The sequence below is a fragment of the Populus trichocarpa genome, chromosome 1 (assembly GCF_000002775.5).
Source record: "Populus trichocarpa isolate Nisqually-1 chromosome 1, P.trichocarpa_v4.1, whole genome shotgun sequence".
Classification (NCBI taxonomy): Eukaryota; Viridiplantae; Streptophyta; class Magnoliopsida; order Malpighiales; family Salicaceae; genus Populus; species Populus trichocarpa.
In genome coordinates this window covers 45895849-45914694 of record NC_037285.2, presented here as the reverse complement: position 1 = coordinate 45914694, position 18846 = coordinate 45895849, and the positions used below count along the sequence as shown (strand labels likewise).

Genomic DNA, 18846 nt, shown 5'->3' with positions numbered 1-18846 from the left:
AAAAAAGAGAATTGAGCGTATAGACTGAAGATATCATTGTATGGATTGAAACAGTCTTCTTGCTAGTGGTATAGGCGATTTGATAAGTTCATGATAGAATATGGATACACACAGAGTCAGTTTAACCATTTTGTATATTTTCGCAAGCTTCTTGATGGTTCCTTTATTTATTTGCTCTTATATGTGGATGATATGCTAATTATATCTAAAAGCAAGGTGGAAATTAATAAATTGAAAGCTCAACTGAGAAATAAATTTGAAATAAAAGATCTTGAAGAAGCTAAAAAGATAATTGGTATAGATATTTAAAGAGATAAAAGGAAAGATATAGTATGTTTGACATAGACCCAATACTTGAAGAAAATTCTACAGAGATTTGGGGTAGATGGTAAGACCAAGCTTGTAAGCACATCTTTAGCTCTTCATTTTAAGCTAAATGCTTCAATGTCTCCATGCATAGAGGATGAGTGCAAGTATATGGCTCAAATTCTGTATGCAAATGTTGTTGGTGCATTAATATATGCAATGGTTTATACGAGACTAGATATTTCATATGCTGTCAATATGGTGAGTAGGTATATACATGATTCAGAAAAGGGTCACTAATAGGCAGTTAAGTGGATTCTATGGTACATTCATGGCACAACTGATATTGGTTTGAAGTTTGAAAGGGATGATAACCTCGAATAAAATTTAGTTGGTTATGTGGACTCATACTATGCTGATGACTTAAACAAGTGTCGTTTCACAATAGGCTATGTGTTTACACTTACTAAACGACCTGTAAGTTGGAGGTCAATGTTATAATCAACGATAGTGTTATCAACAACTAAGGCAGAGTACATGGTAGTAATACAAGCCTCCAATGAAGCTATTTGGTTATATGGGTTGATTGCAGACTTGAGAATTGTTCAAGAGCACGTGGATGTCCATTGTAATAGTCAAAGTGTAATTTGTCTTGCAAAGAACTAGTTTCATCATTCCCGCACCAAGCACATTGATGTTCGATTTCATTTTGTTCAAGAAATTATGGATGAAGGGGATATTTTGCTATAGAAGATTGGTATTGTAGATAATCCAACTGACATGCTCATAAAATATGTCTCAAGGATCAAGTTCCAACATTGTTTGGACTTAGTCAACATCTCTTGGTGTTAAGCACTTTCAGGGTGCAGCGCCATATGGCTCATTAGAGGCAACATTGATTGATCACTATGATTGGATGGAAAAATCTCGCCAAGGTGGAGATTTTTAGCAATTTATATCAACATTTTTCAACCACCAACACTTATGATAGATGCACTAAAGTCAGTTGTAACATTTATTATGATAGTTAATAGTTGTTTGCTATTTATGGGTTGCTGGAATTGGAATTAATGAGGTTGTCAAGGCTTCCATTTCTCTTATAAAAGGAGGCAAAAAAAAGCAAAAAAAGACAGGAAGACAATGTAATGTGAGAGTGAGAAAAGGCAGATTTTAGAGAAACATTGAGTGTAAGAGTGAAATACTGAGTTTTTTTAGAATTATACTGAGGTTGAGTAGAGTGTTTGTAACATTCCTCCAATAATATACAATTTGCTGCCTCCATGGACGTACTCATTTTGGGGAACCACATAAATCTACTTGTATGTGTTTTTTTATGTTTCCTTTTGATCTAGGATGCACAACACGTAAAAGTAAACATTAGTTTCCTTGGGACGAGTTTGTTATTGATTCAAGAAATAAAAAGAAAGTCATATTAGGCTTGTGTTCATCATGTTTGTATGACCATGCGTGAGGTAGCTAAGAAAACAAACATCTTATAAAAGGCTTTTGTTAGTACATGACTTTTCGGTTAGAAAATGAGAAAAAGATTAGTGAAGGAAATTTTAGATGTAAAGTTTCTAGCAAACGACTAGGTGGCATAAAAAATAACAGCAATAAAATAATAATTGTTTGTTGTTGGAGCAGCAGCAGCAGCAGCAACAACAACAACAACAACAACAACATTGTTTTGCCTCACACAAATGAGTGGTTAATCTTGACTTCATCTTGCATGGGAATAAATAATTTCATGTTTCTATTCAACTAGAATTCAATTACTCTTTTTTAGGACAAAAAAATTCTTCCTTGTAAGACAAAACCAACTATATATTTATTAATTAAGTTTATATCTTGACATTGCTTTCTCTATGTTTTGCAAACAAAATAATTGATCAATTCTATTTCTATTTGATTTGATGAAGGTCAAACACTTTTTCATGGAAAAAGGTATTAGAAATTCATTTTCAAAGGCAAAACTAGAGTTGTTGTGTCTGGTTTCAAATAAACAAACCTTAGTTGCAGGGTCTTTTAGATCTCTCAAGAACAAGTTTTTTCAACTTTTTTTATGTAAAAAGTTTCCAATCATAAATCAAAATATTTATACACATATCTAGTTAAATAAATTGATATTTGATTAAAAAATAACTAAAATTAAGATATTTAAACTCGCAATATGAGCATGGCTTTAGTTGTGTCCATCAACTTTATTTCTCAGAATAATCTTGGGTCTGACAGCCTTGCGAGACCTAAGCACCTTAGGTCTGACAGTCAATCCAGACACAATCATCTTGAGTCTGACAGTCATGCCAAACTCAATCGCCTTGAGTTTGATAAGGTGCCACACCAAAAAGCATTAGGTTTGGCATCGTGCCAGACCCAAGATCCTTGGTTCTTTTAGACATGGTAAACCCAAAGCGATAAGTCTAGCATGACTGCAAGACCGAAGGTGATCAATTTTGGCATGACTAACAGAACTAGGTCGATCGGGGCTGGCAATGTTATCACACCCAAGTAATGTAGGTCTGATATGTTTGTTTCTGTGGGTCTAGCAACAATGCCAGACCCCATTGCTTTGGGTCTGGCAACCATACTACACTGAAGAGCCTTGGGTCTTCAGCCTTGCCAGACCCAAGCAACTTGAGTCTGGTAGTCATGCTTAGTTCTGGTAAGGGTACTAGACCCAAGACACTTAAAACATTTTCTATACTCTTCATATTTTTTTACATTTTAAAAAAATTGATATTGACCTGTTGCAGAGCACCGGCCAATATGCTAGTGCTCCACTACTTTTGATAGAGTTTTTAGATTCCTTTTACATAACCTTTAACTCTGTTACAATTGTTGTTGGGGACTAAGGATTTGTAATCAAAGGCATAACATTTTTTAAAAGAAAAGGCAGGAAAAAAGGGCCTCGCCACCATATCATGGTGTATTTTAGACTACCATATCAAAAGATAAGATTACTCTTTTTTTATTTGTCTCTCACTTTTCATTTTTTGTCTTTTAGAAACTCTAATAAACCAAATCTAAAACCACTTAGAAAATACTATTCACTATAAGTGAAAATATTGTTCATATGATGATGTTTTGTTTATATCATAAAAAATCATTGAACTCGCTATTAGAGACAGTGAGGTCTTTTCACAAAGTCTAGTAGTCATTACCAAATTGATCTATGATAAATAAGTCTTTGTAACATCAACAACAATTCCAAATAAAATTTAAACAATAAAAATAATATTTTTATGTATTAATCAAAACAAAACTAAAAAACATCATAGCACTAAAACAAGTTTAAAAAAAACATTAAAAGATGTTTAAACATTAAGAAAGCATGAATGGGCAAGTCACATAGACTCCACCCTTGGGTTTTTACATGATTATATCTTCTTCAAGCTTGCTAACTATAAACTGTTATTTTTCACTCTCTTTCTTTACAAAGCTTGTTAAACCTTCTATATTATGCTCTTAAACCTTCATAGGATGGTCTATTAACAGACTATTTCCATGTTTTCCCTATCCTTCTCTCCAACTCTGATTTCCAAGGGTATTTATATGGTATTTATAGGTTTTTTGGTGGATTCCATCAAAGATTGATCAAAGTTCAGCCTTTTGATCAAAGTCAGAGGGTTCTAAAAAAAGCAAACAACTAGAAGCTCTTATACTTAACTGGTTTTGCAATTGTGGTTTTGGTTTGAAGGGTGCTTGATGGTTTTGCTAGACTTAGAAGGCAATGAGTTATTTTTGGCCTTTTGATTTTGAAAGGTAGGTTTTAAAGTCATTGATAAGAACCTTTTGAGAAGGTTTTAAATGTGAACACACGAAAAAAATGGGTGGTTTTTGTGAAATGGGTGACATAGTCAAGGCTGATTAGGTTGAGCATTTTCAAGGTTTTGCTGGAGCAACTCTGATGTAAACATTATCGAAAACCACCTAAAGTTGGTAAAGGAGGTGCACACATTTTGTTTAGATCCAACCGTGTTTAATTTGGAGGTTGTAGATTCACATTCATTCGTTTAATGGTGTCAACTCAATCAGCCTAGAATATGCAATTGTAGTGATCACTGATCAGAGACAAGATGTTGCAGACTTCTATGGAAGAATTTAGGTGTAAACATCCAATTCCATGAAACTGGGTTGTTGAACTTTGAAATGAGTTGGTATCCAATTGAAAAATATATATACATAAAAAGAGAGGTCTCTGGTTAGGAGAAAAAACAAACTAAAAAAAAGGGTCTTTACCGGGTTTTGTTGGGTCACCCAGGTTTCGGGTTGACCAGTTTTCTCTTAGACAATTGCAGGCTCGAGTTTTCAATAAAACAGACCTGGTTAAGGCCCCAGGTCACCCGAGTCCTGGTTGACTTGCTGAGCTGGACCAAGTGTAATAACTATGATAAAATAGTGGTCATAATATTTTGGACTATTATACCAACAACTAAAATAATACAAATCGCATCTCCCATGGTATTTGCAAACACTCCTCCACACAAACACTTAACCAATTATAATTTAGTCTGTATAATTTGATAACAATAATTAATTAATCATATAGTTTCAATAACTATATGCTTAATTCTTATATTATTAAAGTTACATATAGTTTAGTTTGTTTCCAAGTAATATTTGTTTTTCTTCTTTTTTGAAAAATAGAATAAGGAAAAAAAAAGTATGCAGTTGGGGAAATTTCATTAGGAAGGCATTTTTTAGAGAAAAATATAGTAAATAGGGGGTGATCAACACTAGTTAATAGACTTTTTAATTATCCATGATACTTTAAGGACACAATAATTAATTTCAATAAATTACAGGGCTAAGTTATAATTAAATCTTCATTAACATATGAGACTTTATTATTTGTTAATTTTTTGAAGGAAAATTTATACATGCAACAATCTTTATTATTCCTTCATTTAGGAACTTAGAATTCAAATCTGGTTTTAAGAATATATAAAGGATTCAATTATATGGCTGAAAAAAACAGAAGACTCAATATTCCACGTGCGAAAGCTGGTAAAATGAAAGAAAAGAAAATTATTTATCCATTGAACCACAAAAATTACATATAACAGTAAATCTCAGTTACAACAGCACTTCAACTGTTTGGTGGGTATTCATCAAAAATGTTTTCTTTTGGCTTTCTAGTTGTGTTTGGTTGCTAAGAAAAAAGAGATATTACATGGCTTATAAAATCCCACCTTTCTATATGAATTTAATAAGCTATAGACTTAGCCAAGTTCGACTTTCTATCTTTGTTTCTTTCCTTTCTTTTACCTTTTACCTTGTCTTTCTTTTCTTGGAGGGGAAAAAGGGTTGTGCTGCTTGTTTCTTTTCATTTTCTTGGAAACCATACAGAAAGTTCTTCATTTTGTTGATTGTTTTCTAGCTATTAGTCTTTTTCTCTCATTGACTCGGTTTCTTTCAGTGCTGATTGGTTGTTTTTTGGGAATAAGTTTAGAGCTCCTTTTGGTTGTCTAGAAAATTGAGGGAAAGTAACAGAGATAATTTAGAACTCTTTAAGATTTGTCACTATGATTTAGTCCTTCACTTTCTTGGAGTTATGAGATTAGGTTAAATGAAGAAGGGGATGTTTCTAGTTTAGAGATTGATAGATTGTGTCTTGAAAAGAGGCATGACTGATGGTTGTTTAGGCTATCGTTGGATAAGTGGTCGATAAAATTAAGAAGAGAGAAGATATAAAAAGAGAGGATATATATATATATATATATATATATATATATATATTCCTTTCTTTTTCTTTTTAGGGAAACAAGATGTCTCTTCGGTTTGTACTGCACTATTTGTAAGCGTGTTTCTTTTTCCTCTAAAAAAATATTAAATAATTAAGATTATAATTCTGACCAACTAAATAAATAGTTTTATTTGAATTATATTTAAAAACAAGGCTTGATTTTTTATTTAAAAATTTATTTTCAACCTATTTTTTTATCCAAAATATATATGAAACACTCTTATAACCTTATTAAACTAATACAAAATCTCCAAAAATACAAAAAACCACTCTAAAATCTAAAAACAACCTAAAATAAAAGATTTTCTGAGATTTTTTGGAGTTCAGATTATTTTTGAGGTGTTTTTAAAGTAAAAAAAACAATGATTTAACTCAAAAAACAATGATTTTAACAAGTTTCTCTCTTTAAAATTTTTAAAATATTCATTATTGTTATCTACAGTAAAATAAATCTACGTGAATTTTAAAAAATATAAAACCCCCTTCGTGACATATAATTTTAAAAATATATTAAAAAAATTATATATATATATATATATATCATCAAAAAAACATTTTTTTAAATCATAAAAATACACTAAAAATATTAATTAAAAACCACTCTGATACAGTTAAAAAAACAAATAGCTCTCTCCGTGTTTGTGTCCTATGTTAATGAGTTTTGATTTGGACAAATACTCTATTATCTTTATATATATATATATATATATTAATTGTTAAACTAGTTTTTAAAAAATTAATTTCAAATAAAAATAAAATTTCTCTCTTTGTTCGCTGCCGTGATTTCAGGTCCTCATCTCCTACATTATTTACAAGAGCATGAAAAAAAAAATAAAAAAAATCGAACGAGCTTGGCTATCAAAAACTAAAACTCAAAATTAGAGAAAAATATTATTGTAGTCCAAAGTAAATTTGTGTTTGAATGAACAATAATTTCACCAATATTATATAAGTGTCCAAAAAATTTCCAAATAAAAGAGACAAGAAAATCCCAATCAAAGAGAGAAAAAAAAAAAAAAAACAGAGTATTTTTATCAAAGGCACAAAAAAATCCCAATCAAAAAGATAAACGAGCATCTCATTTTCATATTTTTATCTTACTCTCCTCCGATCTTTCAATGTCTTCTTCCGTTTCTGCAGCCTCCCTCAACCTCTCCTTCTATTTCCACGTCCCTCTCTTATCTCAACCTTTCTTTTATTTCTGTCTTTCCTTTTTTCTTTTTTTTAAGCCTTTTAACCTCTCTCTCTCCCATTTCTATCCCTTCCTAAGGGTAGATAAAGTTGAACACGTGGCGACCATCTATTAGCTTTTGAGATTACCTTTATCTCCATGTCACAATAGAATCTAGGGTTATGACTTTTCTCTCCTACTTTCAACCCTATCTTAATGTGCAGATAAGGTTGAACAAGTGGCGATAATCTATTGGTTCCTTGGATTACCTGGTCACCATGTCACAAGAAAATTTAAAATTCTCCTTTCATTTGTTCACATTGTAATATTGGTCCTTTCTCATATATTTTTTTTTAAAAAAACTGAAATTTGTAATTATAATATGTAATTATGATTCCTAGCATAATGCATGTTGCATGTTCGAGGACTGAAACAAAATAAAACCACAAAACAACTCAAGAGCAAAGCAACTCGATGAAATAGCAAAAGAAAAAGACTTGAAGGACTGAAATAAAATAAAACCACAAAAAAGGGATTAAAAGAGTAACCGCACTCTGGATGCTATCAAAAACGTAGTTCTTTTAGCTTTTTTTTTTTTTTTTTTTTTAATATTGTTACCTGAATATTACCTGAATATGTGATACAGAGATGGTCATCATAGACAATTATTTTTAATTGCTTCAGTTTGATTTTTTGTTGAGTTTCTTTCAGTAATTCTACTTCTTTGCAAGTCTTTTCTCTTGTTGATCTGTTTTTTTTTTTAAAAAAAGAAAACTAAAAAAAACTTTGACCTATCCATGGAAGCGAGCTGGTATCATCCACGGAGACGTCTAAGTGATTATCCGAACCTTTCAATCGTTTCTTTCTTTGCGTGAGTACTTTTACACATTTTTATTTTTTTATTTGTTTGTCACTGTCTCTATATTATCTTAATTATGTCATCAAAATGCATTTTTAATGGGAACTACTGCTTTAAGTTAACTCACAAGAGTCAGTTAGAATCCATGTAAACTATTTTATTGTTGTACTTATACCTTGCCTTGTTGCTTTTGAAGCTGGAATCCATACAGAGCTAAAGGCCTTCTCCTTTTCTTCCTCCCGCTATTTCATTGAGCACTCAGTACCAGTGCTCTTGCGCACATATTTTCCCAAATTAAGGTAATGGATTCCTATTCCCACTCTCTCTGCGCCTGTTTTACTTGTAGTGACTCACTCTCACGTTCTGTATCCTTATTTCTTAGATTTTCAGACCCGTGGAAAATGGCTCTCGAAAGTGCTGGTGGATCCATTATAGCTATGCTAGCAGAACTCATGGTGGAACCAGTAGGAAGGCAGTTCCGTTACATGTTCTGTTTCAACAATTTTGCTCAAGAATTCAAAGAAAGAGAGGAGAACCTGGTTTCGGAAAAAGATCGTCTGCAAGATGTTGTCAGAGCTCCTGAAAGGAATGCTGAAGAAATTTACAAAGATGTCAAAAAGTGGCTGGAAGATGCAAACAACGAAATTGAAGGTGCGAAGCCGTTGGAAAATGAAATAGGAAAAAATGGCAAATGCTTTACTTGGTGCCCAAACTGCATGCGACAATTCAAGTTAAGCAAGGCACTGGCCAAGAAGTCGGAGACTTTCAGAAAACTTGGAGAAAGTAGCGAAAAGTTTACAAAAGTGGCCGACAAACGTCCTCCTCAGCGCATAGAATTTCTAACATCAAAGGAATTCACGCCCTCAAAATCGTCAGAAGAAGCTTTGGAACAGATTATGGAAGCTCTCAAAGATGACAACGTCAATATGATCGGACTGTACGGCATGGGAGGGGTGGGTAAAACCACCTTGGTGAAAGAAGTAGGCAGGATAGCCACAGAGTCGCAGCTTTTTGATGAAGTTTTGATGGCTACGGTGTCGCAGAATCCAAATGTCATAGACATTCAGAACCGAATGGCAGATATGTTAGGTTTGAAAATTGAAGAAAACAGTAAAGAAGGGAGAGCAGATCGATTACGGCAGAGACTGAAGAAAGTGGAGAAGATGCTTATAACCCTGGATGATGTTTGGAAACATATTGACTTGAAAGAGATAGGGATCCCATTTGGTGATGATCACAGGGGTTGTAAAATTCTTCTAACAACTCGTCGTAAAAATATATGTTCTTCTATGAAGTGCCAGCAAAAAGTGTTCTTAAGAGTATTACCTGAAAAAGAAGCATGCGATTTATTCAGAATCAATGCAGGTTTAGATGATGGGGACTCTACCTTGAACGAAGTGGCAAGGGATGTTGCGAGAGAATGCCACGGCTTGCCTATAGCACTCGTGACAATGGGAAGGGCTCTAAGAGATGAATCTGCAGTTAAGTGGAAAAGAGTGTCTAAACAGCTCAAAAACTCTCAATTTCCGGACATGGAACAAATTGAAGAAAAAAATGCATATGCATGTCTTAAGTTGAGCTACGATTATTTGAAGTCCAAGGAAACCAAGTTATGTTTCTTGCTATGCTGTTTATTTCCAGAAGATTACAACATTCCAGTCGAGGACTTGACGAGATATGCAGTTGGCTATGGGTTACATCAAGATGGGGAGCCCATTGAAGATGCAAGGGAACAAGTTCATGTGGCAATCAAAGACCTCAAAGCTTGTTGTTTGTTGTTGGGCACTGAAACTGAAGAACATGTGAGAATGCATGACTTGGTTCGTGATGTTGCTATTCAGATAGCATCATCAAAAGAATATGGATTCATGGTATTGGAGAAGTGGCCAACGAGTATTGAAAGCTTTGAAGGTTGCACAACAATTTCGTTAATGGGCAATAAACTAGCAGAACTTCCTGAAGGATTGGTATGTCCACAGCTCAAAGTTCTATTATTAGAACTGGATGATGGTTTGAATGTTCCAGAGAGGTTTTTTGAAGGGATGAAAGAAATTGAAGTTTTGTCTCTGAAGGGAGGGTGTTTGTCATTGCAATCACTCGAACTCTCAACGAAACTTCAATTGTCGCTGTTGACGGAGTGCGAATGCAAGGACCTCATTTCGTTGAGAAAGCTGCAGGGACTTAAGATTCTTGGTCTTATGTCGTGCTTATCCATTGAAGAATTACCTGATGAAATAGGAGAGCTCAAGGAGTTAAGGTTGTTGGATGTGACAGGTTGTCAAAGGCTAAGAAGGATCCCTGTGAATTTGATTGGAAGGTTGAAGAAGTTAGAAGAGCTGTTGATCGGGGATGGCAGCTTTGATGGATGGGATGTTGTTGGATGTCACAGGAGGAATGAATGCAAGCCTAACAGAACTAAATTCGTTGTCTCAGTTAGCCGTATTATCATTGAGGATACCGAAGGTTGAATGCATTCCCAGAGATTTTGTTTTTCCAGTTAGCTTGCGCAAATATGATATAATATTAGGGAATTGGTTTGTGGTAGCCAATTATGGATACCCAACCTCGACAAGATTAATTTTGGCTGGTACATCCTTAAATGCGAAGACATTTGAGCAATTGTTTTTACATAAATTAGAATTTGTAAAAGCTAGGGTTGTGGGGATCTTTCCACTCTGTTTCCAGCAAGATTGCGGGAAGGTTTAAAAAATCTAAAGGAGGTGATTGTTGACAGCTGTAAATCATTGGAAGAGGTATTTGAATTGGGTGAGGCTGATGAAGGAAGCAGTGAGGAGGAGGGGGCACACCAGGCATGTAAGCCTTCAAAGTCTTGCTCATCTGAATTTGAATTCTCTCGACAAACTCATATTTATCTTCACACCGTCCCTCGCTTACAGTCTGCCAAAGCTAGAAAGCCTTCGTATAAGTGAATGCGGTGAATTGAAGCATATTATCAGAGAAGAGGATGGTGAAAAAAAAATAATTCCAGAGTCTCCTTGCTTCCCACAATTAAAAAACTATCAACATATCTTTCTGTGATAAACTGGAATATGTCTTCCCAGTCTCTTTGTCACATAACAGAGATGGCATCATCAAGTTCCCTCAACTAAGAGAATTGTCTCTTTGGCTCCGATCAAATTACAGCTTTTTAGGTCCAAGGAATTTTGATGCTCAATTGCCTTTGCAAGAATTAACCATTCAAGGCCACGAAGAAGTGGGTAATTGGTTGGCACAGCTACAAGTACGTAATTTTGCGTTATTAATACCAACAATTTAATATAAATTTTGTGTTCAAATATTTAATTCAATTAAAATATCTTTAAAAATTTAGTAACTTTATAACTAAAATAAAAATATTATTAGCAGTTGTATTAACCTTTTTTCGCAAAAATCTAATTATTATTCATATAAATTGTAATTGTAATCTCTAAGAAGTATTTAATCCTGTTTTTTCTATTTTTTCCTCCTATTTATACATCATATAAATTGTTTTCATGAGAGTGAAAAAATATATTATTGTTCTCTGATAAGATTGGCCGCCCATGAACAGCAAAACGACTTCTTACAAAGATTAGAATATGTACACGTGTACGATTGTGGGGATGTTTGCACTCCGTTTCCAGCAAAATTGCTGCGAGATCTGAAAAATCTAAGGAGGGTGGAAATTGAGGACTGCAAATCATTGGAAGAGGTATTTAAATTTGCGTGAAATTGAGATTAGAGAATGCAACAAGTTGAAGAGCCTCTTCCCAGTAGCCATGGCTTCAGGTCTCCCAGAGCTCCGAATACTTACAGTTAAAAAATCCTCTCAATTATGGGGAGTATTTGGGCAGGATGATCGTGCTTCACCTGTCAACGTTGAGAAGGAGATGGTGCTTCCTAATCTAAATGAGCTGTCGCTGGAACAATTATCAAGTATTGTCTATTTTAGTTTCGGATGCTGTGATTTCTTATTCCCTCGTTTGGAGAAGTTGAAGGTCCATCAATGTCCAAAGCTGACCACAAAATTTGCTACTACACCAGATGGTTCAATGAGTGCTCAATCAGAGGTACTGCTGATTTAACTTTATTTCTTGCCTCTCTTTTAGTGTGTTTGTTTCTTGTTTCGCTCAATAATAAGATTTACAAGTTAAAATGAGCATGCCATGCTTGAATTGGTTTACAGGTATCTGAAGTAGCTGAAGATTCAAGCATTAATAGAGAGTGGAACAGATATAACGGGTGGAAAGAAGATGGAGACTCGTGTCTTTGAGCTGTGAATATATTTGGGCATTCATGGTGACAATAGGTGACTGAGACTTGATGCTGTACTATTTGTTCAAAAGTTTGATATCATGTTTTCCTAGCAGAACAATCTCATGTTGAATGGCTTTTTCGAGCAGATACTCTAAAATATATTAAATCAATTTACGAAAGTCGTATATGCTTCATATTATATTTTAAATTAAAACATTTGTTATTCTTACCATAACAAATTTTAATGTGGGCGAGACTCAAGTTATTATGCATTGAACTATTCTCTTATTATGCAATCCTTTTATAGCATAAAAGTTTAACATGGTTCTTGGAATTTTTGTTTTTCAGATTTATTTAATTATGTAGTTTTAAATTTTTATGATTCAATCTTAAAACTTTATTTTTTATTATATTTTTAGTTATTAAATGTTGAGAGGAGACAGGGAATGTGGTGAGAAAATAGAGAAAAGAGAGTATTTGACTAATGTCATAAAAAGACCTATTTTAATATCAATGGATTCATCTTAAAGATGAGAGTTTCATTAAAATGATCTTATTTAATCATTCATGATTTTAAATAAACATTTAATTAATTTAAAAATAAAAAATCAATCTAAATCTAAATTAATTATCGAGTCATGATCTATTTTTTTCAATAAGATAAAAAAAAAACTAAAATAAAACTTTAATCGTTAAATGAAATCCATTCACATTAAAAACAATAACTTTCATCACCAAAAAGTTATCATTCACTAACTTTCTTCCTTCTTTGTAGTTTTTCAACAACTCTCTCTCTCTATCTTTTTTTAAATTTAAAAACTAAAATACAAATAAAATAAAGTTTTGTACCAAAACGTTATATTTCTAAACTAAAAAAACCAAAAAAAAATTGTACCAAGGCTGAACATAAAGTTATTGTCAATGTTGTTGCCGAGATAAAATTGCTTAGTTCTTTTTCATATATATAGGTTTAGGGATTTCGATCTCTTCTCCTTCTTTTATGATGTGATAATCTCATAATGAATTTGGTTTTTCATGCTTGCGTGAAGCATGTTGAAATCGACCTATACTTTGCCTCTTATGATCGAATCCCAATATGCTCATCAAACCTCTTTTGTTTACTCATTTGGCATTCCTTTTGTTATAAGCGGGTGTTGGAACACTGCTAAATGTTATTTTTTAAAATATTTTTTGTTTAGAAATGTATTAAAATAATATATATATATATTTTTTTAAAATTTTATTTTTGATTTTAGAATATTAAAATGATCCAAAAACACATAAAAAATCAATTTAAAGTAAAAGAAATTTCAAAAAAAATATGCAAAACTCAAATTAAAGTGCGGGGCAAACACCCCCCAAACTAATGAGCTCCTGGATATTAGATGAACCTGTTACAATACCAACGTAATAAGCATACTAATATGTTGACAAAAAAAATATAAATGATCATGTAATGTATATAAATAAAACATAAATTTTCTATCGATTCTATAAGAATTTTAATAATAAACTTATAATTTACTTGTGAATCATATAAAACCCAATTAGATATCATTTACATATCCTTAATTTTAATACTCTTATTTTCTTGCATGAACCGAGTGACTTTGCATAATCCAACCTGGATATTTTTAGACAATTATACTTTTCAATTTTCCCAAGTCATCCAAACATAAATACCCTTTAAGAATCGAGCCTTATCGATCGTTCCCAGGCGTCCCAACAATGACGTTAGTAGCTGAAACTAATCTTGTAATTCATTTCCGGCAATCCTATCACGGATGTCATTAGCTGAAACTACTCTTGTAATTCATTCCCCGACAATCCTATTATGGACGTCATTAGCCAAAGCTAATTTTGTTAACGCCATACTTTATTTACATTGAACATAACATTATTGTAATTGCATTCATCAAGAAGACTTTAAATTGCATAAGCGTAAAGGAGAGAGGAAACCACGCACCTGCTCCACTTGTCTCGTGACCTCCTCTAATAGAAGATCCAATCATGGTCGCTCCTCCTGAATCACAAAGAAGTCTTTGGTCATGATTCCTTCAAGAAAAATGTTATAGGCAATCCATATTCATTCATTACACATATAATATTTTCTATGCATATTCATTTCATCATCATAACATGCACATATCAAGTATATTTTCATTTGTTTTTATAGATTTAGGGATTTCGACCACTACTCCTCTTTTTTATGATGTGATAATCTTGGGGATATATATCTCATAATGAATTTGGTTTTTCATGCTTGCATGGAGGACGTTGAAATCGACCTTACTTTGTCTAATATGATAACTCACAAAGAGCTCCAAGTTCAGTTCATAGCCTCTGATGATCAAATTCCAATATGCTCACCAAACCTCCTATGTTTACATGTCTTGCATTCCTTTGTCGTCAAAGGGTGTTTAGAGCAACAGAAGAGTGGTACACGTTGTTTTTCAACATGCTTTTTATATGGAAAATGATTAAAATAATTTTTTAATTTTTTAAAATTAATTTTTAACTTTAAAATATCAAAATAATCTAAAAACATAAAAAAAAATTCAATTTAAAGTACAATTTTTTTTTTTCAAAAATATATGCAAAACTCCAATTAAAATGCATGCGAACAACCCCTAATTAAATGTGGTGCCTTTTCCATAATCAACTTGTACTGAGGAATTTAGGTTAGGCCAACTGTACTAGGTTCATTGAGCCCACATGACCGGCTACCTTAGTTTTCTGTAACATATTCATATTTTAAAGTAGAAACTATGATTGTTAATACTTGCAAATTTTTTAAAAAAATAATAATAATTACTTTTCAAAATACTTTTTGAAAATATATAAAGATAATATTTTTTTATTTAAAAAAAATTTATTTTTAACATTAACATATTAAAACGATGTAAAATAATTAATTTAAAGAAAAAAATCAATTTTTTTTAGTTATGGAACAAATGTACTAGCTTATTTTTATTTTTTAATAATTTTTTTATCTAAAAATCTTAACTGCCTCATTGTTGTCTGTGTTATTAATACCAAAATTTAAACATAGAAATCATATTATTTGTTAGAATTAATATATAACTGTATAAGAACATAAATTTTGTGTTGAAATATTTAATTCAATTAAAATATATTTAAAATTTTATTAACTTTATAACTAAAATAAAATTTTAGTTACTATTTTTATTTTTTACATGAAACTAATTATTAGGAGTTGTATTAACCTTTTACTTATCTCTAATTAAGAAAAAAAACTTAAACAATAATATGTAATTTCTAAAAAATATTTAATCCTATTTTTTCCTATTTATAATCATATAAATTGTTTTTATAAGAGTGAAGGGTTTAAAAAATATAATATTGTTCTTTGATCATATAGGGTTGCAATTGGACCAACATTTGAGTATCACAAGTAAAAATGAAGTTTGTAAATTTTGAAGTCATATTTGAGATCTGAATTGAAGAGAAATGGGCTTAAATTAGCTAAAATTGAAAGAAATTGAGGTTCAAAGATGAGTTTGGAACAAATAATCAAGTTAGAAAATTAATTAAGAGCTTAATTGAAAAATCAAATTGAAATTAGAAGGCAATTTGGCTCAAAAAATGAAGAATTGAAGTACCGAAGCACGGAAATGGATAAAGCAGAGAATTTAGAGGACATATTCTGTCAGGGGTATAACTGAAAGAAAGTAAGAAGAAAAAGATGAAATTGACCTAGTTAAGAAAGATTCAAAGACGAATGACTGAAATGAAAAAAACACTTAAATACAGGGACTTATATGAAGATGGGCCTGATTTAATTAGAAAAGAAACCCTAAGGCCTAAAACGGCGTTGTTTCAAATTAATTGAAACGATGCATTTTGATTGAAAGAGGGGAGAATAAAAGATGAAGATTCAAAGGAAACAACGTCGTTTTGTTCATGTGCTCTGCAGATTTGTGGGCAAGGAAGACTGATCTTCGTGCAATATTAGGGCCTAATTTTGATCCCAATTGATTCTCTTGGTGGCAAGAAAATGAGAGAAGAATGTTCTATGATATGTTAGCTACAATCATGATACAAAAAATCAGGCTTTAACTCTCAGAATCCATTACAGATTTTATGCCAAACATGCTCACTCAATCAGCCTCCTTCCAAGACCAGCAGCCATCCTTTCCATTTTGATGCAAGATTTAGCTTTCAAAATCAGATCCTATCTCCACGAATCAAGCAAAGAGAAATCAATGGTCAGTAACTAAGTTGATTTGCAAGATTACCTCCAAAGATTGGATGCAAATAAAGTCGGTGATTTGTTTTCGTTTATTAAAAGAAAAAACAGAGGAAGCACAAGAGGGGAAGGGCAGAAAAGAAGGGAGGAGACTAGAGAAAACTGGTGGGATTGGGAAAGGAAAAGACGGAGACAAAGAGTGGAATAGAAGAGGTTGGTGACAAGAAGAAGTGAAGAAAGACCGAAGCATCGGAATTTTTTCCTGCTGCTACAATTCGTCGTTTAACTTCAGGTCCGTGTAAGCCATTGTACTGCTTTCATTCAGTCAACTTGTAAAGCCATTGTTCGTATTTGTATTTGTTAGCAGGATGGTAACAATAGGCTTATATCAGTGCCATTATGAACGTTTTGAGATTACTGTAATTTTGCAGACCTTTTTTAGTCGAATGCAAGAACAGGACTCACTGGTTATTTTATTGATTCAAGAAAGTAAAAAGAGAGTCATCTTAGGCTCGTGTTCATGATCATGTTCGTGAGGTGGGTAAGAAAACATAGCATCCTATAAAAAGGCTTTTGTTAGTACAGGACTCTTCGGTTTCAAAATGAGCAAAAGATTAGTGAAGGCATTTTTGGATGTTAAGTTCCTAGCAAAGGACTAGGTGGCACCTAAAATAACAACAGCAATAATAATAATTGTATAATAATTGTTTGTTGTTGGGGCAATAATAATAATAATAATAATAATATTTGATTTTAGCTATCATTTGATTCTCTGTTGGGGGAGGGGTTTTGTGCGTTTCTGTTTTTGGCTTGAGCGAGACATTTATACAGCTGAGATGACAGTCCAATTATGGGTAGCCACGTGGGGGGAGTGGTAATAATTGCAAAAGAAGGGGTGTTTTCTTCAACTTTCATCATAGAAAATATGATAAAATCAAAATAGCAAAACAAGAAGAAAGAACAACAGCATAGAAGGGATGCAGTGCAGGTTCCTATTATAGATTTTTCAATCACAGAAAAAAAGGTTGCAATGATGGAAGACGTGAACCATTAGGCTTACAAGAGAATTATTTAAACAAGTAAAGCAATCAGCTGAACGCTATAAGATCTGATTATTACATTTTTATTGTTGTGTTTTAATTATATGATTTTACAATGGTAGGAGTTCTTAGTCTGTGTGAACAGCAGAACAAAGGCTGCACACTTCCTCGAACTTCTTTGTTTTTTTTCTTTCCTTTTCTTTTTCTTCTTCTTCTTCTTTCTTTTCTTGGAGAAAGAGGGTTGTGCTGCTCGTTTCGTTTCATTTTCTTCGAAACCATACAGAAAATTCTTGGATCTGTTGATTGTTTTCTAGCTATTAGTCTTTTTCTATAAATCATATAAAACACTAAGAATATATTAATTTAATATTTCTATAAATTAAATATAATTATAAAAACCACTATGATTGGGACAACCACTCTATCATCCTCTTTTTCATACTAATTTTCATCTCCTATTTTCTACAATACTGGCCCCCCAACGTGACCTCACTTTCTTCCTTTGTCCAAAGAAATTCCAAATAAAAGAGAGAATTTTTATGAGAAATAGGACATCACATATTCATATATTTTTTTCTTACTCTCCTCCGATCTGTCTATGTCTCCTTCCGTTTCTCCTTACTTTTCTCTCCTTACTTAGTGAGATGATCATCATAAGCAATTACTTTTAAGTGCTTGAGTTTGATCTTTTGTTGTGTTCGTATCATCATAAGCAATTACTGTAATTTTGCAGACCTTTTTTAGTCGAATGCAAGAACAGGACTCACTGGTTATTTTATTGATTCAAGAAAGTAAAAAGAGAGTCATCTTAGGCTCGTGTTCATGATCATGTTCGTGAGGTGGGTAAGAAAACATAGCATCCTATAAAAAGGCTTTTGTTAGTACAGGACTCTTCGGTTTGAAAATGAGCAAAAGATTAGTGAAGGCATTTTTGGATGTTAAGTTCCTAGCAAAGGACTAGGTGGCACCTAAAATAACAACAGCAATAATAATAATTGTATAATAATTGTTTGTTGTTGGGGCAATAATAATAATAATAATAATAATATTTGATTTTAGCTATCATTTGATTCTCTGTTGGGGGAGGGGTTTTGTGCGTTTCTGTTTTTGGCTTGAGCGAGACATTTATACAGCTGAGATGACAGTCCAATTATGGGTAGCCACGTGGGGGGAGTGGTAATAATTGCAAAAGAAGGGGTGTTTTCTTCAACTTTCATCATAGAAAATATGATAAAATCAAAATAGCAAAACAAGAAGAAAGAACAACAGCATAGAAGG

The 18846-nt window shown here is 32.6% G+C and overlaps 2 protein-coding genes across 3 annotated transcripts in view; both read left to right on the top strand.

Moving 5' to 3' along the window:
• The window catches only part of LOC18095849 (probable disease resistance protein At1g12290), a 73371-nt gene that overhangs the window by 35034 nt on the left and 19491 nt on the right, over positions 1–18846 (top strand). The gene's annotated exons all lie outside the window — the stretch shown is intronic.
• Positions 7831–12131, top strand: LOC112323995 (disease resistance protein At4g27190). The gene is given in 8 exon segments (XM_052448507.1): positions 7831–8094; positions 8279–8381; positions 8473–10465; positions 10467–10732; positions 10735–10879; positions 10881–11094; positions 11096–11323; positions 11633–12131. Coding segments are annotated over 6 exon segments (2994 nt in total). The 5' UTR covers positions 7831–8094; positions 8279–8381; positions 8473–8483; the 3' UTR covers positions 11792–12131.